A 25,502-nucleotide genomic window follows, 5' to 3' on the forward strand; every position below is an offset into this window, starting at 1 on the left:
ATCCGCCCCTGCCCCCGAGTGACCCTGGAGAAGTCTCTGCCTCTGGGTTTCTGTGGACTCCTTTGTTCGGGGGAAGATGGCCAAAACCTTTCGCCTCTTTGAGGTGAGACCCCCCTGGCTGCTAGGAGAGGGGATGGAGGGAGCACCGTGTCTCTGGCCCTAGACACCATCAGAGACGGTCTTCCCCAAACGCCGCCGGCAGCTGCCACTCTCCTGCCCTCTTATCCAGGGACTCCAGGAAACCACTCCGGGTCTGGGACTTCTGCTGACATGAAGGTCACCGAGACTTTTGTCAAAGACTATGCATGTGCTGCTTTCAGCCAGAGTCCCCGGGAAAGAAGCATGTTACACAGGTTCTAGCAGGGAGGGGACCTTCCTTTGCCACACACTGTGCTGTCCAGTTGCCATGGACCCAGGATCAACAAACAGGCTCCCTCCTTCTGAGCCCTCACCGGAAACTGCCAAACAAAACTTGTGCCACTAGCTTCCTCCTGAATCCTTTGAGGTCTACAAGATCACTGAAAACGTAAAGGCAAGAAAGAAAGCCAGCCCTGTGGGGTGAGGCCTCTCAAGCTGTCCCATCTACAGAGCTCACTTGGCCCTCAGACCCCCAGCACCCGCGGCCGGCCATGACCCTTACAAGGCAAGAAGTGGTGCCCGTCTCTACACTTGGCAGTGTGCAATTGCTTTGGGGCCCACTTCCTCCCAGCCAGGCTCCACATCCAGACCCAAAAGGGCTTTGAGCATGACATTTGGGTTTCCCATTTTTCATGATCCCCATCCCCATGGCCTGGCTGAGTCCCGGGGATGCTAAGCAGGGCATCCGGTGTCTGGCAACTGGTAGTGTAGAGAGACACACAAGCAGCTGGACCTGGTTTCATATGGGATGCACCCCCAGCTTGCTTGCCAGGCAGGAACGTGCGGTAGCGCACACACCTTCAGTGCCACTGAGGTTGCGTATGGACCTGGAGTGTCTTAAAGGACGCAACCTGGGGAGCCAATGCCCTCTGGGCCCCCCTTGAGACAGCACTCGGGCAGGAGCCCAGGGACCGCACATGAGCCTAGCTCTGCAGGTGGATGTTTTTCCAAGCAGTAATCAGGAGGGCAGATGGGGCCCCCCACACGCGGGTCCCCGAGCCCTGCAATGTGTTAGGAGTGGGAGCTCGCTCTTGGCACTGGAAGGGGGATGGCATTTTTGAGGAGGAGGAGAAGTTGCAGAGAAAGAAGAAATCCTGAAACAACAGACAGTGGGACAGCTGTGGCCTGAACTTGGTGTTCTTACTCCTCGGATGTGCATGTATTAATTTCCATAAATGCTAATAGTCCATTTCCCCAAGAGCTATTACTTATGTCATCTCCCCTTGGATGCGGTTCAACACAGGACAGACAAATGAAAGGGAGAGAAGGCAGCCCCTACTGCCTGGGCCCCCGCTTCCCACCCCTGTCCCCACCAGGCAACTCAGGTCCGTTTCTTAAGGTGGTCTTAAGGTGGTCGTGGTAACCAGCTACCGGGTCAAGACCCCCAGCTTTCAGCCCCACAGCCCAGTCCTGTCATGCCAGAAGCAAAGAAAGTTACCAACCCCAAAAATGCTGAATCACAAAGTGAGGTTGAGAAGGAAAGTGGGGGTGGGGTGGGGAGGGTGACAGTGGCCAGGAAGGCAGGCAGGAAAGGGTCTTAAGGGGTTTCCCACCTGGAGCCCCCTAGGATGCTCTGGGCAAAGCGCAGTCCCCCATGGGATCCCCCAGTACAAATGCCAGGAGGAGCGGAGCCAGGGTGCGCCTGGGTGGGAGGGTGGCAAGGTGGGCAGGTACGCGGGCTGCGGCCACTGCAGCAGGAAGAGCGGTGCGGCTGCGGGGTCTCTGCGTCCTGCGGGAGCAGCAGCAGGTAGGGAGGCAGGGAGAGGGGAAGCTGACGATGGGGAAGGGGCCCGGGGACGGGGTTGGGTGGGGCTGGGTGTGCAGGTAGCCAGGGGAACTGGTGCAGGAAGGGAGTGCCAAGGTCCTGGGGATCTGCAAGGCGGAGGGAGAGCGTCCGCGGGAGGAGATGCAGGGGCTGGGAGCAGAACGCATGGGAGGATGCGGACGGCGATCAGGAGCGAGAGGCAGGGCGAGCCTTCAGCAGCAACAAGGAGGCGAGATGGGGAGGTCCGTGACCAGACGCGCTCGGCTGGGGCTGCGCAGAGGCCGGGAGAGGGGATGGGAAGGGGGATGGGGGCAGGGGGAGGCGAGGCTGCGGGAAGGGGAGGTGGCGGAGATGGGGAAGAATGCGCCGGGACGAGGGGCGGGATGAAGTTTGGGGCAGGGGTCGGGGAGGGGAGCTGAGAGGTCGGGCGGGATGGGGGAAGGGAGGTGGAGGAGGAGGAGGTGAGCCGGCTGGAGAGGAGGTGAGGACGGAGGCGGGCGCGGGGACGCGCCGGGAAGAGGAGATGGAGAATCAGCGCGGGCCTCGCGGGTGCCCGCCGCCGCTCTCTCGGCGCACGGCGGTGGACGGCGCGGCCCGCGGGGTCCCCCCGCACTTACCTGGGGGGCTCCAGCTCCGAATCCTGTGCCCCGCTCCGGATCTTCCTTCCCGCCTTGCCCCGGCGACTTGAGCGCCCCCGAATCCCGCTCGCTCCGCCAGGTTCCGCCCGCAACATCTTCACCTCGTGGGACGCCCGGGGCCACGCCTCTCCTGGCTTCTCATTGGTTGTCCTTCACGCCAGTCATATGCCAATTGGCGGAGGGGTCGCCGGCCATGCAAAGCAGGACGGGCCCGCCGCCGCGCCGATTGGCTGGCGCTGCAGGAGCGGAGCCTCGGGGCTGGGGCTCCGATTGGTCCCGAGGCCCTGCCAACGACGCTGACGCGGGGCGGGTTCCCGGCCCCCGCGCGCGCCGCGCCGCCTGCCGAGGCTCCTCCCGCGGTGCCGGCGGGCGGGCGACCCTCGGCCGGTCCTCAGCCCGCTCGGCCTGCGGCTCCGGCGGGAACCGGCCGGCGGGCGGGGCTCTGGGCCCGCGGTGGGGGCGCGTCCCCCACGGCCTGAGCCTCGGCGGCCGCGGCGGGCCGTCTCCTAGGTAACGCTGCCGGCGGCGGGCGGAACCACGCCGGCGGGCGCGCGGGGAGGGCGGACGCGGCTCGGCGCGCTGGTGGCCGCCGAGCGGGCCGGGGGCTCCCGGGGCCCGGGGTGGGGGTGCTCCGTGCGGCTCTCCGCGGGGACCCGGGCCGGCGTCCTTCGCGTCCCGCCCCCGATTGACGCTCGGTGCGGCCCGGGCTTCGCTGGGCGTCGGGGGTCCCTGGGGCCCAGCGCGCGCCCTCGCTGCCTCCCGGCTCAGACGGGCGCGGTGCCCCTGGGGAGGCCCCGACGCCGGCCCTCCGCGCTCGGCGTCCCGCAGCGGGGGACCCTGCAGGGTGCCTGTGCCCCGGCCGCGCCCTCGTCTCCGCCGGGGGCTGTTCCCGCCGGCGCGTCCCGGAGCCGCGGCCCAGCGGAGGCGGCGAGACTTCGGGGCTCCTGCGGGAGGCTCTGCCCGCCCGGCGGGTCCGGCCTGCCTCGGGCCGCCCTGCCCGCCGCGGGCCCTCGCGCTGACTTCCTGACCGGCCTGGGGCTGGCCGCCGGGGCCCGTCCCGCAGCCCCAGTGCCCGGCTCTCCTGCGCGTTCCTTCCAGCCCAGAGGCCCCACCTGTGCGCGTCTCCAGGGCCTGTCTCCGGGGCAGACCGCCGCTCCGGTCTTCAGGGCTGCGCTGCCCCGTGATCGGGACTCGGGACTCCGCTTCCAGCCCCGCGCCCGTCCCAGCTCAGCGCTCTGCACGCCTCCCGGTCGCTCGCGGAGCTCGCAGCGCGGCCTCGCTGGGTGCTAACTTAAATCCTGTCTCTGCCTCACCCCAGATACCCTCCAGAGGGCAGGGAGCCCGTCTGCTGAGTTGAGGACGGTTTCTCCAGTGCCTGGCACCTGGTAGGTACGCAAAGAGGATTGCTTGAGCGAGGGCATTCTGGGCAGTGCTTGGTGACCCCTCCACGCACTCTCCGAACAGCTTCCCGAAGCTTTTCAGTTTTCAGCATCCCAGCTCTTGTTCTCTGCTTGGAAGGAAGCTGCCCCCCCCCCCACCCCGGGACTTGCACAGCTCCTCATGGCTCTGGCCCCCGCTCCTTCTCCTGGGAACCATTGTTGGTGAGATTTCCTCCTGGCTTCCCTCTTCGCTCCCTTGTCTTTCCCTCACTGGATTTTTAGCTTCTTAAAGACCTGGTATTTGGCGGCAGTCTCCATCATTGTAGGCACTGGAACAGAAGAGGTGTGCCAAGCCAGGCCCCCTGGGAGACCTCACGGTCCCCCCCATCCTGTAGATGGGACACAGAGGCAGGGAGGGCAACAGATTCGCTGAAGTCTGAGGACAGCGGCGGTTAGCTGGGGCTCCTCAGCCCATGTCCCGCTACAGGCCCCAGGGCCTCTCCTGGCTTTGATCCTAGTGGCTTTGAGGCCGGTCATGACCAGCCCTGTGGCTTTGGCCTGGCCCTTTAACCCGAGCGTCACTGACCTTGTCTGTGATGCTCATCTACACAGTTGTTGGAATAATACCCATGAAAAGGTCTGTGTGTGCCTGGCTCACAGTAGGGCTGTGAAAGCTGGTGCATTTTCTTGTTTCTGCCCTGGAGAACCCTTTCTGTGGGCTCAAAGCGGGGACCCCTCCCTCTTTTCTCTTCATTGTTCATCTAGCTCCAAAAGTCCTTCTGTCTTCCCCCCATAGCATTCTTAAGTCCTGCACAGTGTAATTTAATTATTTACTTAATCGTTACAAGATTTTTGCTGAGGACCTAGCCCTGACCTCACGGAGCTCCGTCTTGCAGGACAACAGCAGCGTGGAGCCTGAGGAAGCGCGGTGACTTTCTGTGACAGGATCCCTTGTTGGGGAGCAACTGGTGGGGGATGGGAGTGCTCACCCTGAGGAAGGGGCATCTGCTCTCTGTCCTAGAGGATGAGTGGGAATTTTCTAGGGGGATGTGTGTGCCGAGGGGAACCGAGAGGGCTTGGTGTCCAGGAGGAATTGTAGCCGGGGCAGAGTGGGACCAGAGTGGCCGGAGAGGGAAGGAAGGTCAGGTGGCAGTCAGGTGGGGGTTGGGAGAAAGAGCTCTGTGTCCGCCTGTCTCCCACTCCCAAGAGCCTGTGTCTCAGGTGCCCTCTCCCTCCGTTGCCCACCTGGACTGTTGCTACCTTCCTCCACGTGCCCGGCTCCCCACTTTGGTTGGGTGGCTCTCCCTTTCGGAAGGGATGCCTTTCCTCCCAGTGTGCGTCCTTCTGGTACAGCCTGGGGCCGTCCTGGGGATGTGTTTCCTCTGCCAGGTGGACCGGCATGGAAGAAGTGTTCTTCAGCATCTGCTGGCTACGTGTGGTAGCCAGGGGGAGGGGAAGGAGGTGCTGGGTGAGGAATCTGGGGCAAGCGAGCAAAGTCCGGAACGGCCTGCAAAGGAGACGCGTCCTCCCGCTGGGAGAGCACCGTGGGCAGCGTGCAGGGCCCCTTCCGGAGCTGATGCTTTGCCACAGTGCTCCCGAGACGTGAAGGGCTTCTACAGAGGAAGTTTCAGTCCTTTTTTTTTTTAAAGATTTTATTTATTTGAGAGAGTGTGTGTGAGCGAGAGAGCAAAAGCAGGGGGAGCAGCAGAGAGAGGGAGAAGCAGGCTCCCCACTGAGCAGGGAGCCTGGTGTGGGGCTCGATCTCAGGACCTGGGGATCATGACTTGCACAGAAGGTAGAGGCTTCACTGACTGCCCCACCCAGGCGCCCCAGGAATGTTCAGTCCTTAATGGCACTCACTTGGTATGAATTAACCTCTCCATTTTATAATGAAAGTTAATAGGAAAACACTCTTTTAAAAATGCTTGGGAGTCAACTTTATTGAAACCCAATTTGATTTTATGAAAATTTATTGAGTTCTGATGGTGAGTCAGGTGCCAAGGACACAGGAACATAGATCCCCTTACGCAAGTGGTTGGCCAGTGGGCAGGTCCGTACGGGAGAGGTGGCAAGTGCTGTGACCACAGGAAGCACGGGGAGCGGGTGGGCCCAGCAGCTGGCCCTGGAGCCTCCAAGATGCTCTCCTGGGCAGGGGGCCCTCCTGCCGAGTATCGGGTCTCTGCTGCTTATAAGTGGTAGCAGCGTGAGTGTCTCGTGGCTTTTTTAACAGCACCGCAAACTGGGTGGCTCGAAGCCCAGATTTATCCTCTTTCTGTTCTGGAGGGTCAGAAGCCCAAAATCAGTATCCCTGGGCTAAAGTCAAGATGTGGGAGGGCCGTGTTCCTTCTGAAGGCTCTGGGGGAGAGTCTGTTCCTTGCCTTTTCTAGCCGGTCCTGGGCTTGTGGCCCCTCCCTCTTACACTTCATTTGCTTGGTGGTCACCAACCTTTTCTCTGACCCTCTTGCCTCCCTCTTATAAGGACCCTGTGACTACCTCAGGTCCATCTGTGTAATTCAGGCGATTTTCCCGCACCTTAAGGTCCTTCACTTAATCATGCTTCCATAGGCCCTGATGCCATGTGAGGTCCCACATTCACAGGTTCTGGGGATTAGGACGTAGACATCTTTGGGGCCGTTACTTAGCCGGCACGGAAAGCCTCTAAGGGCTTTTCTTGGCTCCTGCAGCTCTGCTCCGATGGGAGTGGCGGCTGCCTTCCATCAGGCTGTCTCCTCCTAGAGGTCTGGGTTCTGTTGGCAGGGCTCCCCACCCCGGTCGTCACCAGTCTCCCCTGGGCTGGCTTTGACTTCAGGCTCTCCCTGGAGTGGCAGGGTAGCCCCTGGGTTTCAGGCTGGCCTGGGCAGCTCCTGCCCTCCCAGCAGAGACGGCCTCTCCAGAGAGAACTGTGGCCGGACTCCCGGGGACGACGATGATTGGCACAGTGTGGGTCACATGTTCATCACCAAGTGCCCTGCCCCAGATCGTGGGCAGCCTTCCCACGCGTGGGTTTGGGTGGCGGGGGGTCGTTCCTTAAGACAAAGTTGTCGAGCGGATAAAAGCAACAAAAAGGAACAAAAAAGCAACGCATGTGTGCTCACATGGTGACGGTCCTGGTCTGGATGCTGCAGTGTAGGCCTGCCTGCAGGGGCTGGGGGTGGGGAGGTGCTCCCGTGGGGCAGGGCTCTGTGCCTGGGCCCCCTGGATGTGGGGGAGCTTTCCAGGCCAATCAAGCCCATGTTCTAGGGGCTCCCTCTGCTCCCCACACAGCCTGCAAGGGCGAGGGTCCCGTTAGAAGAACCTTTCTCAGACTTCGTAGTCTCCTACCCCTTGACACTTTAAAAAATTGCGGAGGCCTCCTTTTGTTTACTTTAGTTACGTCTGCCAGTATTTGCTGTATTGGAAATGAAGACTGAGAAACGTTAGTAAGGTTGCTGCTCACGTGGGGATAACAATAGACCCGTTACATGTTGGCGCAAAATGTTCTTTTTATGAAGACCAACTGTTTTCCAGAACAAAAAAGTTAGCAGGAAGAGGGCTGGTTTTACATTTTTGCAAGTTTCTGTAGCGTCTGGCATAGTAGACAGCTGGGTCTCATATAGACTTACTATTATTATTTTTTTTTTCAAGATTATTTATTTGAGAGAGAGTTCATGAGCGTGGAGGGGAGGAGCCGAGGGTAGGGGAGAGAATGAGAGAGAGAAACAGAATCCCAAGCAGACTTCCTGCTGGTTGCAGAGTCTGACTTGGGGCTCGATCCCAGGACCCTGAGATCAAGACCCGAGCCAAAACCAAGAGTCCGAGGCTGAACCGACGGAGCTGCCCAAGCACCCCGAGGCTGGTCTCTCATCTGTTGACAAAGTTGTTGTGGTTGACGTATTTGAAAGAAACTCAGTGTCACCCCGAGAAGGGAAGAGTGTTCTAGGGAACTGTGGATGTTCTCCGGCCATCCCTCACCCACACGCCACCGTGGTGGTTTCTTAAAGGTCCGTGCGGTGTGGGCTTGGGCAGCCTGCCAGGGAATGTGCCCTTCCGTCTGTCCTGCACAGGCTGGATCTTCCGTTCACATGGGCCTCTCTATCATGATGCATCACTCGCCTGGAAAATACTGCCTTGGAGGCATGTGGACCTTCCGGATTCTTGCACATTTAATCCTGCAGTCTCCATAGGTGAAATTGCCGCCGTCCGCATCCATCGCCAGGCGTGTTTTTAAGGAGGAGGAAGCGGTCAGGTTCACAGCAGAGGATACAGAGTTTCCCAGTTCTTAGTTTGCCCGCAAGCCCCATTCTTAGCACCAGTTTTCCTGGAAGCGACAGACTCATTCAGTGGATGTTTGGGAGACCATCTGCGAAGTGCCTGACTTTGGGAATCAGCCTGGTCCGTCCCTCAGTGGCTCTTTTAGTAAAGGTTACGGTATCGCTGGCCAGCGGGGGACGTGCTCCAGGGACGCTCGTGGCAGCCGTGTGTGCTGTGTCTTTCCCTTCTTGTCCCAGAGTGACAAGGGTCAAGATGTAAGTGACGGGCTCATGGGGGCCCCGGCTGCTGCGCCCGCGCTTGCCTTTGCTCCATGGGCGCAAATGCCCGTGCCCTGAGAAAGGCAAAAACTGCATCTGACTATTATGAAAATAGCTTTGACCTTGTGGAGCCCTGGACAAGCCCAGGGAGCTGCAGGGGCTGGGGACCCCATTTAAGGAGCCACTGTCTTGGGAGATGAAGTCTCCCTATCTTGTGTGTCGTTTTAGTGCACAGAATTCAGGTTCTTATCAAAGCCCAGAGCTTAAGATTCAGGGTCCGCTGACAAGAGGCCAGAGAACAGGGAAGGTCCCGATCTCTGGCTGGCTAGAAGGCGGATGACGTCCTTAGTGAGCCAGGTCACCCAGAAGCTCACAACATGCAAAATCTGTCCCAGACTGGCTTTGGCAACGAAAGGCTGTTTGTGTGGCGGAGCCGTCCCGGGTGGCTTCAGGGTGTCCTTGAGCCAGGGCTCCATCCGTGGCACCTAGACCCATTGGCCCTCGCTTTGGTTTGGCTCCGCTTGCTTTCTTACTGTGGGTCTCAAGGAAGCTGCTCTACTGTGGCTCCTGACCGCTCTACATTGATGACCTTTCTACCCAGAGGGCTGCAGAGAAGAATATTTCCTTCTCTCTGCAGAGCCAGCGGAAGCTGTGAGATGTGCATCTCCTTGGCTCTGACTGGGTCATGCTTCTAGGTCCCCTCTACAATGAAGGCCCTAGTTCCCAAGGCCTGGCACTGTTGTGTAGTGCTCAGCCTTCACAGCTGTACGGAGCAGCCTTGCATGTGCCGGTCTCTCTGCCGGTTAATGAGGCCGGTATAGTCTTGCTGTAGTTGGCTCCTGAGAGCAGGGACAGGGGATCTGGAGCCAGAGGGGCGTGTTTGCCAGGAGAGGGCAGCACCGGTCCCAGTCTGTTGCACTGGGGTTTGGAGGGTGGAATTGCAAAGTGTGGGTTTTCGGTTGGAGGTTCCTCTGGGATGCAGGGGGAGGTAGGAACCTTTCAGGATTGCTCTGAGCGTTCTGGCCTTTCTAACTCTTTTATTTATTTGAACACAGATTGTGCAGGTAATCCCGGATGCCCAGGAGACCCTCAGACTGGCAGAATGAATGACTGGCTCAGGATTTTTGACCAAAACGTGCTGGTCCCCCCTCACCCACAGAGAGCACGCCAGCCTTTAAAGGAATCAACAGCGTTTCAGTGTGTCCTGAAGTGGCTTGACGGGCCACTGATGAAGCAGGTAAAGGAATTTGCTGTTTATTGTCCCGTGCCTGTTGCCACTGCTCTCAGCTGAGGGGGTATTGATTTTCGCTTACTCGAGACCTGCCACTGCACCCATTACCTCGGGCCTCGGCAGTATCTGGACACAAAGTGGCTCGTCAGCACAGAGAACATGTGATTCAGCGACTCGGTCAGCACTTCCGACACTGGTTAAGGTTTCTCTCTGCCCACAGTAGAGCCATTTTAAAACCCAGGTGATCGGATTTCCTGCGTTGTTTCTGAGCAAGGTTTGCAGGAGGTGGGCCCGTGCCTGACTTGACACGGCCTGCGCGCAGCCTCGCGGCTGGAAGTGCAGAGGCAGAGCTCTGGGTATATCCTGGCGGAAGCCGCTTGCCTAAAGGTCCCACAGCCTTGGGCACACTCAGGCCCTTGCTCCGGGGCTCTGCGTCGGTCTGTGTCCGTCAGGGGCAGGGAAGCCGCTGGATAAGCTGGTGCTTCTGCGCTGCTCACAGAGCACCCACATCACTGGTTGGTTCTAGGGAGACCCAGTGGGATGCCTGAGAAGGAGCCAGACTTGCCAGTGGGAACATCGACTCGGTTAAGGGTTTGGCCTGGCCAGGTCATGTCCTCTCCTGCGGATGGTAGTGTGGTTCTCCGTGTGTTCACGGTCGTTGGGGTGCTGGATCTGTAAGGGCTCACTTTTAGGAAACCCCTCATGCCCTACAGCATTCACTTCCAAGCCCCCCAGTCCAGGGCCTGCCGTGTGTTGGCGCCGTGTTTGCCCTGGGTGGCTGCCGCTCTTCCTGCTTTACTGCCCGGCACTTTCCGTTCAGCCCGCTGCTTCCTTGCAGCCGCCCTTGGAGGCAGGAGGCATCACGCCCGCACTTCACAGCAGAAGAGAGTCTGAGGGGGCAGCCGGTGGCGTCGGGTGCCCTGCTCTGGGCGGCCAGCTGGGCTCCGGCCCCGGGCAGACAGCACCAGGCGTCTCCCTGCCGTGGAGTAGCTCACAGCATAGTGGATGGCACCGTCCTCTCCCCTAGGAATTTTAGGAAGGAAATTTTATTTATTGTCCCATTTAATTTCATTTGTTTGTTTGCATTTAGTTTTTTTTTTTTTAAAGATTTTATTTATTTATCTGACAGACAGAGATCACAAGTAGGCAGAGAGGCAGGCAGAGAGAGAGAGAGAGAGAGAGAGGGAAGCAGGCTTCCTGCGGAGCAGGAGCCCGATGCGGGGCTCGATCCCAGGACCCTGAGACCATGACCCGAGCCGAAGGCAGCAACCCAAACCACTGAGCCACCCAGGCGCCCCTGCATTTATTTTTGAAGAGGTAATTATCATTGTTCGAAATTCACTAGGGTACACGAGGAAAGTGTATAATTCCATGGAGTCCCTATAGCATCCGTGTACCTTGCTAGACATAGCCAATGTGACCTCTTTTTTGGTGTAATTTTCCAGAAACACTAAGCAAATACAGGAGATAAATATACCTGTATCATCTTGCTTAAAAGAAAAATATTCGCAGCAGTATGTTTTGTAGACTGTTCATGTCATCACACGAGGAATTTCACTCTCTTTCGACATCGTGGTGTTTCTCTGTCTGGATGAACCGGCAGTGATTGATCCACAGGTTGACTGGGAAGCACAGACTTTATTCTGGTCATTTGCTCTCCCAGACGCTGCCGCAGTGATGAACCTCACTCACACGTACGTACACGTGTGTCTGCGGCATCATGCCTACAAGGGGAATTCCTGACTCGGAGTTACGTGTTAGAAGTTACTGTTTCAGACCCGATTATCAGGGTTAAAGCACGCTTTAAACAGAAAGACAGGAACTGTACGTGGGAAGGTAAGAGGATGGAGAAAAGGTACGCCACGTAAGCCCAGTAAGAAGCCTCTGTGCTGTGCTGACGTCTGACGAAGTCGGTTTCATAGTGAGGGGTATTAGCAGACATAGAGCGGCGCTTCCTAACGATGACGGCCATCGGGAAGGCAGATGTGCATGCAGCACCGCTGTTGAGGCCTGTGAGACCACCCCCGGTTCAGTGACGCGTGGGGACGACTCATAGGATTCCACGCAGAGTCAGTCTCACAGGAAAGAGTTACTACAGTGAAAGGACGCAGAGTAGGATCAGCCCTGGGAAAGGGATGTGGGGGATGGGGGCGGGATAGGCACGTGCTTCAGGGATCCTCCGCCAGGGGGACCCCACAGGACACATTCAGTTCCCCCAGCAGAGTTGTGACAACACGTGTGAAATGTTCCCGCCAAGCAAGCTCGTTAGAGACTCAGTGCCCATGGGGTTTTGAGGACTGCTCAGGGGACTGTCGTCTGCCTAGCATGTTCCCAAACTCCAGACTCCCAGCAAGAAAGCAGCTGGTGAGCACAAACCACTTTGTACAGTTTTGGCACAGGGTGCCATTTCAGTAGGGTGATGGGAAACTTCCTGAACGCTAAGCACAGTCTCCAGCCAAGGGACAGCCTCATACACTGGCCTTTCGAAGCGTCATGGTTGGGCCAGCTGTGATCGCTCTTCTGCGCACAGCCCCCAGGAACACAGCTTCCAAACTTGGGAAGCAGAACTGTGTAGAGCAGAAGGGAGCTCCGTTCAGATTCACCATCGCATTGGAGACTTTCAGCCCTCCTCTCAATGATTGATAGAACAGATAAACCGAGAAACCCATGAGGGTTTGGAAGATCTAAACACCATCCACCACCTTGGCCCGACTGTCATCTCTAAAACACTATAACCAACACATAGAATGTACGCGCTTTTCAGCTGCACGTGGAGCATTCCCCAAGACAGATTGTGCTGGGCCGTGAAAGTAAGTCTCAGTGGGTTCAAAAAGATTGTAATTTATGAGTGTGTATGTATGTGTATATGTATTTATATATGTACACTTATGTATTTATATATACATATGTATTCATTTATTCGTATGGTTTTAAATTAGAAATCAACCTAGATGCCCAGAAAATCCTCAAATAGCAGGAAATTAAACAACACACTACCAACTAATTCGTGGGCCAAAGAAGACTTCAAAGAGAAGTTAGAAAATAATTTGAACTGAGTAATAGAGGAACGTACCAAAATTTATGAGATGCAAGTACTTTAGTCCTTACAGGGAAACTTACAGCTTTATAAGACTGTAAGAGGAGAAGAAAGGTATAAAATCAGTGACCGCTGTGTCCTCCCTAAGAATCTACATGGAAAGAACAAGTTAAACCCAAAGAGAATAGAAAAAGGAAGTGTAGATTTCTGCCCATTTAGCAGAAATCAGTAAAGAAAGCGCAAATAATAGAGAAAATTAGCAAAGCTAAAAGTTAATTCTTTGAAAAGACTAATAAGGTTGATTTACTTCTCCAAGACTGATCATGTAAACAGAGTGAGAAAACATGGGTTACCAGTATTAGGAAGGAAAGAAGGAACAATCCTGTATATCCTACAGATGTTAAGAAGATAGTTGGGGGATATTATGAACAATTTGTGTGCCAACAAGTTCGATGACTTAGTTGAAATGAGGAAATTTTTTGAAAAGCACGGCTTACCAAAAGTGACACTAATAGAAATGGAAAAGAGAAAAAGTCCTGTGTTAATTAAAGAAATGGACTTCATAATTAAATAGCTTCCTACAAAGAAACTCCAGACTTAGATGACTTCATTGTTGGGTTCTATGAAGTATCAAAGGAAGAAATAATATGAATTTTAGGTAAACTCTTTCAGAAAATAGGAGGAGAGAATGCTTCCCAGCTCTTTTTTTGAGGCTGCCATAACCAATATCCAGATTGGGAAAGGACCTCACAGGAAAAGTACATACTGCTGTCCCTCGTGAATATTAATATAAAAATCCTTAAAATATTAGGACATCACATCTAGTGATAGACATAAAGGATAGCACCTCATGGTCAGGCAGGGTTTAACACAGGAACCCAGAGTTTTACAGGGTTTGTACAACGTGGAAGTTAGGGGCACTGTCAGAAACCCACGTGTAACTTTTGACTCCCCCCTCAAACTTAACAGTAACAGCCTGCTGTTGACCAGAAGCCTTCTCGAGAACATAAACGGCTGATGGACACGTGTTTCGTGTGCTATGTGTATTGTAGCCTGTGTTCTTACAGTAGAGTCAGCTAGAGGGAAGAAAATGCTATTAAGAGTATCGCAAGGAAGCGAAAACACATCTTCAGTCTTGTACTGTGTTCATCCGAACCAGACCAAAACAAGCCGCATGTCAGTGGACCTTCACAGTTCAAACCTGTGCTGTTCTAGGGTCAGCTGTACCTACAAGGACCAGTGAAAAGTTAACATTTAAAAGAAGACCAAGTAGGGAAAAAAAAAAAAGACCAAGTAGGAAACATATGAAACCAGTGTAGTCTTACAAAATTGGTATGATGTTAGTAATTTTGAGAATAGACAGCTTTAGATGATAGCAAACATCCCTGTGAAAGGAATTGGCTAAAAATATTACATGCTTTTGAACGCAGGACATTTTCTTAATAATTTTTGTATGTCTTTTTGGCTGCCCCATTTCCCATTTTCACTGAGTTGAATCTTTACTGTGAGTGCTGATCGCATTTCTTCACTTTGGAAAGTCTATTCCAGTCCAGTTTGGTGTTTTCTGGGGACTGTTGTATGGTTGGAGCTGTGTGGGGGACACGCATGACTGTCCCGTATTCGGTCTTCCCACGGCAGCAGAGACCATTTAGAAACTTACCTGGTTAGAAATGGGTGCAAAGTAGCGTCAAGATGGAGGGGTGGTTCGGGTCTGGAGATCTGGGAAGAAGTCTAGGTCAGTAAGAAAGTTTTGGAACTTAGCAGGTCCTGGCCGGTATTTACCTCTCAGAGAGCCTGGTGAGAAGCAGGAGCAGGGGGAGGAGGGGGGGGGGTGTGTGGAAGAGGAGGAGGCAGGGAGGAGGAGGAGGAGGAGGAGGAGGAGGAGGAGGAGGAGGAGGAGGAGAAAGAAGCTGGTGGAAGCACCCTGGGGAGGACCAGCAGGGAGGGGAGGCCTAGGACCAGGCCCCTTGACTGTGAGCTCACTGAGTACCCACATGGGCCAGGCCCGCTTCTGAGGATGGAGCCGGGAGGGTATCCTGGGCTCTTGTCCTGCGGAGCTCAGAGATCTGGAGGAACCCTGGGGAAATGGAAAGCGGGATCAGAGGAAGGGGCTTCTAGATGGCCGCGGTCAAGGAAGGCAGGGGAGGGAGCGTGGGCTGGAGAGGGTCCTGGACAGAGGGTCCTGGACAGAGGGTCCTGGACAGAAGTGGACTAGGAGGGGTTGGGCGGAGAGGCAGCCTGTGTGCGAAGGCCCGTGTGTGGGGAGGCCCCCGCAGCTCCATGACTGAAACTGGGCCCTGAGGCGGCCTCCAGGCCTGTGGGCCGTCTTCCCTGCCTCCACACCCGACACCACCTCGCTCCCAACAGCCCCGGACAGACAGCAGCCGACATCCTTCCCTAGGGACGTGGGACTCGCAGCACTAGACCCGGGCAAGGCCTGGGCACTCCGAAGTGGCTGGCCACCCTGTCCCTCCTGCTTCTGTCCCTCCCCTCCCCCATCCAGCCCATCAGCCCCCCCCCCCCCACCTCCCCGGGCTGGCTGGAGGGTGTACAGTGCCCACTCCGGGGACTTGGGAGAGGCCCCCCGCTGACTTATGGGGCATGTCCGGCCCCTCCCTCTTGCCCTCCCAGTTGCTACAGTCACATTGGCGGGTGTGGGATTTTGTTTCTGTTCAGGGCCCGCGAGGGTAATAGGGAGAGAACAGCTCGTTACCATTCCCAGGAGGCCGGGGTATGCCAGGCCTCGTAGGGTCACGTGAGGTTGGTTGGGAGGCGGAGCAGCCGGGGAGACCATGCCCGAGAGCATGGTGTGAGTCATCCCAGTGGCCCCTGGGAGTCTGAGAGCCAGGGAGAGGCCGATGGGAGTTTGGACTAGGGTTGGTTGTTTGCACATCATAGATGTTCTGGAAGGCGAGTCATTTCATCTGTCTAGGAATTAGCTGTCCCCGGGCGGGGCGGTCTCTTGCCCATGTCTGCCCTGGGACTTCACTTCTCTGATTGGCTTGGGGAGGGCCAAGCACTCTAATGCATAACCCTACCAAGACCACAGGCCGTGGGAGAGAGGCGGTTCCCCCAAGGGACAATGACACCTGGAGATGGAGGCCCAGTGAGCCAGTTTGCGCAGGCTGGTGGGTCAGTGCAGGCTGGTGGGTCAGCGCAGGCGGCTGGCTCACGATGCTCAGACCCTTCAGGGCCCGTACCCTTTTGTCTCCTAGGGAGTCCTGGAGGTGCTTTCAGAGGTGGGCTGCCATCTGCGCGTGTCTCTCTTTGATGTCACCTACCGACACTTTTTTGGGAGGACATGGAAGACCACGGTGAGGCCGGTGGAGCCGCTGTCCAGGCAGCCATCCAGGATCGTCTTTGAAGAGGTGGGCCATGGTGGCGGGCGGGCTGCTCTGGCCCAGAGCAGAGGTGCCAGGGATATGACCTGGGGTCACGACAGACCCCAGAAACGCCACGGAGCCGCAGATGGGCCCTCGCAAAGCTTGTCCTAACACTGGGGCCCTGCGTCTCTGAACAAAACCGACATGGACGCCAGGAGTCCCGGCAGAGGAGAGCGCGTGGCTCTCTCGGAACAGGAGGGTCGCTTGGGGGTCTTCTCACCTTCAAGGGACCTTGGGGTTCTTGGAACAAAGTTAGGAAGTTATTGTTCTCAATTGGCGCCTTCCCCCTCACCCTCCGTGTCCCCCTTCTTTCATTTTGGCTCCGTTCTTTGTCTTGAAGATGAGCAGTTGAGACTCAGAAGGAAGGTCACTTGCCCAGTGGCAGGTGGCAGAGCTGGCGCAAACCCGCGCCTCTGTTTCCACCCCGGGGGGCTGCGTTGGCGTTGCTAAGGCGGTTCGGCCGGCTTGGCTGTGTCCGGCTCCGCACAGGTAGGGGTTTTCCGTCTCGCTTCAGCTGCACCAGATATAAGCCTCTGTCCAGCCCTGGGGCTGGGTGCCCGGGCGGCTCCGGCGTTGGTACTCGTGTGCAGGACGTGGGGGGGGTGGTGGCAGAGTCCTTGTGAGGTGTGGTAAGCTCTGGAAGGAGGCCAGTGTGCTGTTGTCCCTGGAGAGCGGGGAGACCTCCTGTGGGAAGGCGGAGAGGGGGCTCCCCTCACGGCGAACACCAAAACGGAGCCTGCAGGAGGAGGGGCTGGCCCTGTGCAGGCTGCAGTGGGGGCGCTGGGGGTGGGGGGGCCAGGGGCTGGGGTGTGGGGAGTGAGGGGCGCTGGGGGACTGGAGGGCCGAGCTCCCCTCCTGCTCAGCCTTGGATGCCCTCACTCCTTGTCTTCTGCTGAGCTGGGTGTGGCGAGGGGGTGGTGGGTTAGTGAGGACCGCAGTGCTTGATGTTTCTGGACGATTCTGCGCTCTTTGATCCTGGGGTTGCTGAAGCCAGAGCCGGTAGCAGGGCCAGCGTGCAGAACCGAGTGACTGACTTGCTCTGGAAGCTGCCGGGGCCCAGGTGCTATGCCCCAGGCGGGCAGTAGAGGCCAGTGGCGCCCCAGGAATGCGCTGGGCCTGCCGCGCCCTTCAGCTGCGTCCTTCCAGCCCGTCCTTCCTGTCATTAGCTTGACACTCGGAATACGGGGAGTAGGTTTCTTTCCAGCTCGGCTTGTGAAAGACAATCCCGTGTGCGGCGTGTGCGTGCGTGCTTCTGCGCATGTCTGTGCACACGGGCCGTTCCGTGGCGGCACCGACACACGGGAGGACTATGTCTCCTGCCTGTGCGCTCGTGGGACTGAGTACACGGTGCCCCGGGTGGAGGGGAGTCTGAAACTCCGTGAAGGTCCCTCTGTGGTTCTGTTGGTTGCCTGTGTTTTCTGGTTGGCGTGGGGAGATCTGAGTGGAGCTGGGCACACTGCCGGTGGCAAGGGCCCATCTTGGGAATCACCGTGGCTCTCCAGTCCCAGTGTGGCTTAGTGACCCAAGCTTGTGTGCTTGGGGGTTTTTCCTGAGTCATCAGTGTCCTATGTACCCCTGATTGCATTACTCGTCACACAGTGTCGTGGAGAAAGATCGTGGAAAAGAAATCCTGCCTTGAACTTGCACTGGTGTTTCCACGAATGAAGAATTCCTCGCCCTTCGGCCTCAACCTCCCGGGCGCTCGTGTAGAGCCTCTCAGTTAGGGGACCAGGGTTCTGAGCTGCCCTTCCAGAGCGCCCTCGTGTAGAGGCGTCCCTTTCACTTCTGCTGAGATGGTTAATGATTTGTTCAACCTCTCGGAAAGCATCTTTTTAAAAAAAAATCACCTGGGGGCCAAAGTGCCATGCAGTTTCTACATTTTCTTTCTGAGCTGGATGTGATTCTCCTTTAAATTCTCCCCTTAACTAACTGCATGCAGGCTTCCCACCACAGTCTGGGTTTTCCTCCTCCTCCTCCTCTATGGGATGACTGGGCAGGAGCCCTGGAGCTTTCTCCCGCCCAGGACTCGCCTCAGTCCTGGGTGTTGCTAGAGGAGTAGGGAAGCCAGCCGTCCGAGCCCAAGAGACGCTAACCGGGTTGCTTCTGCTTCCCTTAACCAGTGCCACAAGAGCATTCTTGAATGTTCTCATTCGTCAGAGTAATGAGACCCATGTAATTCTCTCTTTAAAAGTGGAATCTGTCAAGGAAAATCAGTGTAATCCCGAGGAGAGTCTGGATGCTCTTCTGAGTGACTTGATGAATCCCTGACTTCTCGAACGTGTGCGGCTTCTCTCCCCCCACAGCCACGCTGCCTCTCACGGGTCCTCTGTGCTGCTCCCTGGTGTACGTGACCATGGCAGGAGCGAAGGGCAGCCTCCTTCCTGGGGGTGCTGGCCGTGGCGGGCCTCCCTCTGGGGAGGGGCCCTTCCTCTCCAGCTCCACAGAAAGCACCCCAGGGACTTGGAGTCAGAAGTGGGGGGACCGCTCTCCAGGATGCTTCTCCTATGGAGGTTTAACCACCTGCCGTGGGGGCGATGGAAAGCTTTGAATTTGTGAACTTGGGCTGTTTGTTCGCAGTTGTGTGTACTGTGGGGTGTCTGCGATGCTTATTCTCTGAGAAAGCTGAGGACTGTCCTGCAGGCTGGCGTGGGGCTGGCCACAGGGTCGTAGGAGTCGATGGAGGAGGCCTCTCACTTATGCCCATGGGGGTCTAGGCCCGTGACCCAAACTCTTGACTGATTCTCTCTGGGCGTGAGAGGTAGCGCTTTGTGCATCGCAAGGTTATGTGGGGGTAGATAACAGGTTCTTCGTGAACGAACACCAGTGAGCAGGTGGATCCATTTGCACCCGTGATGGCCACGGCGCAGGCTCTGTTGCTGGAGCTGGAGTTAATGTTGTTACTGGGGGACAGGGCTTCTCCGCCTCCGCTCGCTGACATCCGGGGCCGGACCCATCTCCTGGTGGGTCTGGATCCCCGTGTGTTGTTTGCTGTGGGTGACGGTGGGCTCTGTTCTGGGGGAACAGAAGCTTCTGACTTTGGGACTAGAGACTTGGCGTGAATGTCCCAGCGTGGAGTTTCGGGTGGCAGAGCCCCTGTGCCTGGAGTGCTCAGCCTCGTGGTGGGACGTGCACAGGAGACGATCTAAGCCTCCAGCGGAGGCTGAGCCGGCGGGTCGGAGCCGCAGGAGGTGTTGGTAAGTTACCTGCCTTCCTGAAGATGCGCTATTTCAGGTTTGTTTAAAAAGAACGGTGTCTCGGGGCGCCTGGGTGGCTCAGTGGGTTAAGCCGCTGCTTTCGGCTCAGGTCATGATCTCAGGGTCCTGGGATCAAGTCCCGCATCGGGCTCTCCGCTCAGCGGGGAGCCTGCTTCCTCCTCTCTCTCTCTCTGCCTGCCTCTCTGCCTGCTTGTGATCTCTCTCTGTCAAATAAATAAATAAAATCTTTAAAAAAAAAAAAAAAAAAAAGAATGGTCTCTCTCTCTCTCCCCTGGCCCTGCTGCCCAGCCTTCTGCTTGGGACTGAAGGGGGCAGGTGGCGTGTCGTCACTGCTGGGGACGCGTGGCTGCAGCTTCTCCACGGAGGCACGTCCTCAGAGGCCCAATTTCAGTTCTGTCATGTGGGTGAAAAATGGGGGCCTGGCCCCGAGGCAAAATGGCCTCCATGTTTTTGAAGATGAAGGCATTAAGACAGGAGCATTTCCATGATTTATTAATCTGTTTATCCTGTCAGGGAGGAAACCTGTCAAATGTCGGCGAGTGGGATGTGACTGGGGTGAATGAGGGCCCCCGCTTCGGTCAAGAGAGGCCTCTTCTCACAGGTGATGTGATGGGCTTGACTCAAACTTCTATCATGGGATTTCAGTTGATGCCCAGGGTTTTCCTCAAAGCTCGTGGCACGGCTTTCATTAAATGTCCTCAGGCTGAAGGCCTGTTTGCCGGCTCTGCTCGGCTGAGTGCCGGTGATACGTGTGGCCGAGCCCATTGCTGGGCTGGAAGCGGGCTCGGCGCCTAGGCCCAGGTGAACCGGACTGGCTCGACTTTGCCCTCCTGGGGACAGTCCCCACCAGGGGTGACCAGGGGATTAAAGATCATTAAAGACCAAAAATCAGCTGAGTACATTTGAAGATCTAATTGGCTTTATTCTCGACTCATGAATCGGGCAGTATCCTGTCTAGCAAATAGAAAGGAGCTCTGGGAGCTGGACAAAGTGAAAGGCTTTTATAGACAGAATGGGGTGGGAAGAAGTTTCTAGCAAAGAGAAACTTTTTTTCAGGAAAGGTGACCTTCCTGTGGGGGTGAGAGAAGCCACCCAGGGAGACTCCTTCTGGGCACTGATTCCAGATCTGTGGGCTGACGGCACGTGCCCGGGAGCAGTGGGAACGGCGCTCGGGTCCGGCATCCCTGGCTTTGCTGCCCGGGGCTCAGCGCAGGTGGCTCTGGGGCCTGGTGGGTTTTTCCTACAAGGCTGCAGAGCTGCCCTGGGCTCTCGCCTCTGGGAGGCTCTTACCTCCACATGCTTCTGGTTGGTCCTGAGCAGGGTTTGTGTTTTATACCTGCCTAATCTAGCCTTTACCTTTCACTGTGAGCTTGAGGGTGAGTTCAGCACCTTGCTGTTCTCACACTGAAGGGTCCGTATGTTATGTTTGGGGAAGAGCACGTACCCTTCACAGTAGCACCCCTCAGACCTTGGGTCAAGGCCAGGCTGCGGCACTTCCTGCGGTGACCCTCCTGGTTGAGGACGGGGTCTTTGCAGACAACAGCGGGCTCTGGCTTTGTTGTTCAGCCTCAGAACAGTTGTTTTTGGGGGTAAACGGGAGAGAGAGGAAGGAGCCGTAGATTAAACTTGGGACATCGGAAGCAGCTGGTCCCGTGCACGGCCTCTAGGCAGAACAATTTCAAGGTGACCTCTAAGTGGATGATGACTGTGGCTTTGCGTCAGGGTTTAAGGTATTTGTTTCACTGCCAAGAGGAACGCAGTTGGGGTTCCTAACACGACGGAGCCCAGGTATAAATACAAGAGGTGAGACACGGACAGACCCGACTCTACAGCAGGGCTTTTGAAAACAGTTCTTGAGTCTCGGAAATAGAAACATAATTCTCTTTTGGTCCAACCACCTGTCAGCTGTAAGTGGTCATTATTTCATCATTTTGCAATAAAAGATAATAGAATAACGATTTATATCTCATGGCTGATGTTTTAATGTGTCTCTCTGTTATCCTGGGCTGACAGTCTGTGATTACAGTGGACGTCTTCCTGGTGACACTGTGGTAATGACTCGTTAATGGGGGATTAGTCCACGTTTAAATCACGTCCTCACAGGCCCAGCCTGGCCCAGCCTTACCGCTCCCTGACCGGGGTGGGGGTGGGGGGGTAGTCTCTGTGCTCAGTGGGTGGCCTGGCACCCGTGCTTGTCCCCCTGTGCGGGCACGGTCCCGGGGACCCCTCCGTGTCCAGAACCACAGCTCAGCGCCTCCGTCTAGGCTCGTTCTGCAAAACCTGGCAGCGCCCTGTCCCCATCTTCTATGGCCACGACGTCTGTTAGTTTAAATGGAGCAGCCGCACAGGGCCTTGTGAGGTGGAAGGAAACCGCAGAGGAGAGAGAGTGGAGGTGCTTCCGTACCCCGCACGCTCACAGGAGCCCGCACTGCGTGAGGCTGGACGCCGGGGGTCTGACATGTTCCACCGCCCCCGGTGACGGGCAGGGCCGGGGCCCCGCGGGGGCTGTATGTGCACCTGAGGGAGTGGGAACATCACAGGCAGGGAAGCCTTTTAAGAGCGACTTGAGCACCATCTGCTCGGCTTACAGCCAAAAAAAAAAAAAAAAAGGTCCTGTAAGAAAATGATGTCAAGGCGGTATTTTGTCATAAAAAGGTGTTAGCTGGGCTCTGAACTGGGGGTGGTTACGGAGCGTCTGCGGAAATCGAAGGCTCCTGCCTGGCTGGGCGAGAGCTAGTTTAGCTGGTCCCGCACGGCACGGGGTGAGAGCCCGCACTGGCGCGTCGAGCTGCAGCTTTGTGCGACAAGTGCTCTGTGAAGTTGTGCACACGCATGTGCGTGTGTGTGTGCGTTGCATGTGGTGCACATGTGTGCTTGTGTGTGCGTCCGCACGTGTGTGTGCAGCGGTTGGGTCCTCGCCGGGCCGTGGGGTGGCGCGCAGAGAGCCTGCTGCCGGCATTTTCTGTGGGTGGGAGGCTCCTGGAGCAGAAGCCAGTAGTCTGACGTTGGGGGCTCTGGAATGTTCTTGACTCCGAGGGAGCTACCGTGCTGTGCCTCTTCTCTCCTGCCACGCCCTGGAAGGGACGCAGGGTTCCACGCGGCCACACACTTGTGGCGTTCTCACGACGGCAGAGCGAGGGCGCCTGTACCTGTCCTGTACTCTGTGCAGCTGGTGGACGGTGAGTCCGTCACCTGACTTGTGGTTTCTGTTTTGCAGCCCGTGTACTTTCACACGTCCTTCAACCACCCTAACGTGGTGGCCGTGGTCGAGGTGGTCACCGAAGGCCTGAAGCGGGACGGCTCCCTCCAGGCACTGTCGTGTGGGTTTGGAATTCTCCGGCTCTTCGGCAACAAGCTGGAATCCCCGGCCTCTGCCTCCCAGGACAAGCGGTACCCGCCTCGTTTCCTTCCTCCTTGGGGTTTTCCAGCATCGTTTGGTGGAGACGTAACTGCTCACCACGGGCCATGCCAGAAAGCGTCACGACTGGCAGCTTGTGGTGTGGTCTGTTGCGAGCAGTGTGTACCGTGCGAGTCACTGTTGGCCGTTTCTGAGTGAGCCGGGGAGTGTCCTGTAGGCTGGCGTGGGGCTGGCCCGGGCCCTGGCCGTGGGAGTCGATGGCGGCGGGCTCTCACTTACTGCCGTGGGTTTTAGGGCCGTGACCCAAACTCCTGAGTGATTCACTCTGGGCGTGAGAGAGAACGCTACGCATGTTGTAAGTGATGTAGGGACGACGTTAGGGTTCGAAGCCGACGGCCAAGAAGGAATTCTTGAGACATCTTTGGTGCGAAAAGGTGGTTTTATTAAAGCACTGTGACGGGACCCCTGGGCGGAAAGAGCTGCCCCGGGGTCGTGGGAGTGGCCCATCGTCTGCTCTGAAGTTGGGAGGGGGTCAGGGAGCGCCTGAGTCTCTAAGGAGTTGGGAAGCAAGGTTCCCGGGACCTCGAGGGGACTAGCTCTTGCTGGGGAAAGGTCACTTATTACCGTCTAATAAAACCTGGTCCTGAGGCCCTTCAGGTGTTTGTCGGTGGGTCGGATGCTTGGGGATGGCCGACAACAGATAAAGAAGTTTCTGAAGGAATTTTTCTACATTGAAGTAGACGTACAGCATCCTGGGGTCGGGCGAAGATGGCCTTTTGCCCTCAGCAAAGTATTAGCATCGAGGCAGCTGCGTCCCTAGAGGACGGTCACTCTGCCTATTTCGAGGACTTGTCAGTGGGCTGCAGGTAGTTATTTTTCTTCTGCCTTTGTTTGCCACATCAGTGAGGTTACGTGGGCGCTAGATAATACGTTCTTCACGAACAGACACCCCATAAGCAGGGGCATCCGTTCAGCACCGGTGCCAGGCTCCGCTCAGGAGCTGGACGCAGCAGGACGGAGAAGACAGCGTGTCACCCCGTCCGCGGGGGCTGAAGTTCACGTTGTCCCTCTGGACGGGGCTTCGCAGCCTCGGCTCGCTGACATGATAGGTTTCCCTGGGGTGGTGTTTCTGTCTGTCTGTGCGCTGGGGGTATGTGGCCAGGAGCGCTGGGGGCCGCGTCCTTCCTGCGCAGGAGGCGTGGTGCGGCGGTGGGGAAGGTCTGGCAGGTGCAGCGTGAGAAGCGTGGCTGAGGTTTGTGACGCCCGAGGCAGCGGGCTGACGTGCGCTCTGCGGGCTTGTTTTCCAGGCTGCGGCTGTACCATGGCTCCCCCCGCGCCCTCCTGCACCCACTGCTCCAGGACCCCGTGGAACGTAAGACGTGCGGCCTGCCCGGCCTCCCCATGGCTTCCCGACAGTTACCCGCTTTGAGTCCTTCTCTCTCTTTCTCAGCAGGAACCTTTGTCAGCTCAGCTCCTCTATTTAGTGATTAGGGCAGAGGCTGTCACAGCTGGAGCCGTAACACGCTAGGCTGCGGGGAGGGCGTTGCTTCGCGCCGGTGGCCCCGGGAGAGGCGGCCCCAGAGCTGGCCGATGGGAGGTCTGCCCGCCTCCTGGCCTCTGGGGCAGGGCCCTCGTCCACCAGAGGAAGCAGCTGCTGTGTGTCAGAGGCCACGCTGGCACCAGAAACCTTTCGCTGTGAGGCCCTTGGTTCTTTCCGGCTCGGCCAGGCTGTCCAGCTGTGCCCGACTGCGGAGGACTGTCCTGCAGGGATGCCCGCGTCCTCCTCCTTGAGGGATGTGGGTGTGGAGGGGTCCAGTGGTTGGCGGTGGATCTGTTTGGGAGGGTGACTTTCTGTGTCTGAGCTGTCGCTTGGATTCTGTGATGGGAATTTTGAGCATGCCTAGTGGCCCGCGTTAAAAATCGAGCCTTCCACGGCCTGCTGAATTTGGTGAAAATTTCATGGCAGAGGGGGGAGTAGTCTGAAGCTTACTTTTACTGATGAAGACTGGCTCTTAGGTTATGTGTCAGTTGAGTCCAGTCATCATTTTGCCAGCATTTCGTGTCCTGGAGCTCCCATAGGGTCAGGACTTTTTTTTTTGAAATTTTAAATTTTATGTTAAGTGGGCTTAACACTGCCGTGGGGCTTGAACTCTCGACCTGGAGATCAAGAGTCACCTGTGTTCGTGATGGAGCCAGTTGGGCGCCCCAGGACCAGGACCTCCTGAGGGATGTGCACGGCCAGCACCTTGGCCGGGGCAGCCGGGAAGCTTGTGTGGGGGTGGCTGGTGGCCCACCTCCTCGTGGGCATTCCAGAAACGTATGCATTTCTTGCCTGAATAGGCGATTCGTTCACATGATTCAGAATTAAAAGGTATAAAATGCACGAAAAGGTTCAGCGAGGCCTCCTCCCCCGACTGCTCTGCTCCCTCCCCGGTGCCCTAGGTGGCCTCTCTGAGTCTCCTGGACCCAGGAGGAGGGGGTGACAGAGGGGTCTTCGTACTAGGACAGAAGCAGAGGTGCCTGTCCCGCTTTCATTATTCCCTCTGCTTTTCCCCGTAATGGTTCACCCTAGAAGGTCTTCTCTTGGTGTGAAGAGAGCCCCCCGTTCTTCGCACAGCCGCGTGGTATGTTGTCGGGTGTGTGTTCTGTGCTTGACTGAGTGGCTCTGCGAGTGGGCACTGGGCGGACCCGGGGCACCGAGGTTGGGAGCCTCGCTGGTGTGGACGGCTGCGCTTTTGCACCTGTGTCCACGCAGCTGTGGGCTGAGCTCCCGGAAGCTGCGGTGCTGGGCCTGGGGGCTGGTGTGTAACACTTCTCCTGCTCACCTTCCATGGAGGCCCAGCCAGTGTC

The 25,502-nt window shown here is 57.0% G+C and overlaps 3 protein-coding genes across 13 annotated transcripts in view; 1 reads left to right on the forward strand and 2 right to left on the reverse strand.

Moving 5' to 3' along the window:
* Positions 1 to 2,628, reverse strand: part of KCNAB2 (potassium voltage-gated channel subfamily A regulatory beta subunit 2) — an 82,445-nt gene extending 79,817 nt beyond the window's left edge. The window contains exon 1 of the mRNA XM_032303803.1: positions 2,521 to 2,628. The gene's annotated coding sequence lies outside the window, so the exon portion shown is untranslated. The remainder of the gene's footprint in view (positions 1 to 2,520) is intronic.
* A 51-nt stretch (positions 2,629 to 2,679) lies between these two features.
* LOC116568248 (collagen alpha-1(III) chain-like) lies at positions 2,680 to 3,962 on the reverse strand. The gene is made up of 2 exons (XM_032303758.1): positions 3,855 to 3,962; positions 2,680 to 3,672 (listed from the first exon to the last, which is right to left on the reverse strand). Exons 1-2 carry the CDS (start codon positions 3,960 to 3,962, stop codon positions 2,680 to 2,682), a joined length of 1,101 nt encoding a protein of 366 aa, XP_032159649.1.
* The window catches only part of NPHP4 (nephrocystin 4), a 107,089-nt gene continuing 84,457 nt past the window's right edge, over positions 2,871 to 25,502 (forward strand). For 4 of the 11 annotated variants that reach the window (XM_032303788.1, XM_032303792.1, XM_032303791.1 and 1 more), the window contains exons 1-6: positions 2,873 to 3,051; positions 3,860 to 3,926; positions 9,484 to 9,665; positions 15,912 to 16,064; positions 22,512 to 22,684; positions 23,960 to 24,024. In XM_032303788.1, the coding sequence (XP_032159679.1) occupies positions 9,531 to 9,665; positions 15,912 to 16,064; positions 22,512 to 22,684; positions 23,960 to 24,024 (526 nt within the window). In that variant the 5' untranslated portion in view covers positions 2,873 to 3,051; positions 3,860 to 3,926; positions 9,484 to 9,530. Of the gene's footprint in view, positions 3,052 to 3,859; positions 3,931 to 9,483; positions 9,666 to 15,911; positions 16,065 to 19,566; positions 19,896 to 22,511; positions 22,685 to 23,959; positions 24,025 to 25,502 lie in introns of those variants that run through there. The other 7 variants (XM_032303793.1, XM_032303794.1, XM_032303797.1 and 4 more) reach the window with 6 other exon arrangements.

Source organism: Mustela erminea, chromosome 10, assembly GCF_009829155.1.
Source record: "Mustela erminea isolate mMusErm1 chromosome 10, mMusErm1.Pri, whole genome shotgun sequence".
Lineage (NCBI taxonomy): Eukaryota > Metazoa > Chordata > Mammalia > Carnivora > Mustelidae > Mustela > Mustela erminea.

Bases quoted from the DNA above. Each gene is read 5' to 3' on its own strand.
- LOC116568248 (XM_032303758.1), bottom strand. From the start codon at position 3,962: ATGCCCTCGCTCAAGCAATCCTCTTTGCGTACCTACCAGGTGCCAGGC. The intron at 3,673-3,854 runs GTGAGGCAGAGA...CCCCGGAGACAG, and splicing joins CCCTCTGGAGGGTATCTGGG to GCCCTGGAGACGCGCACAGG.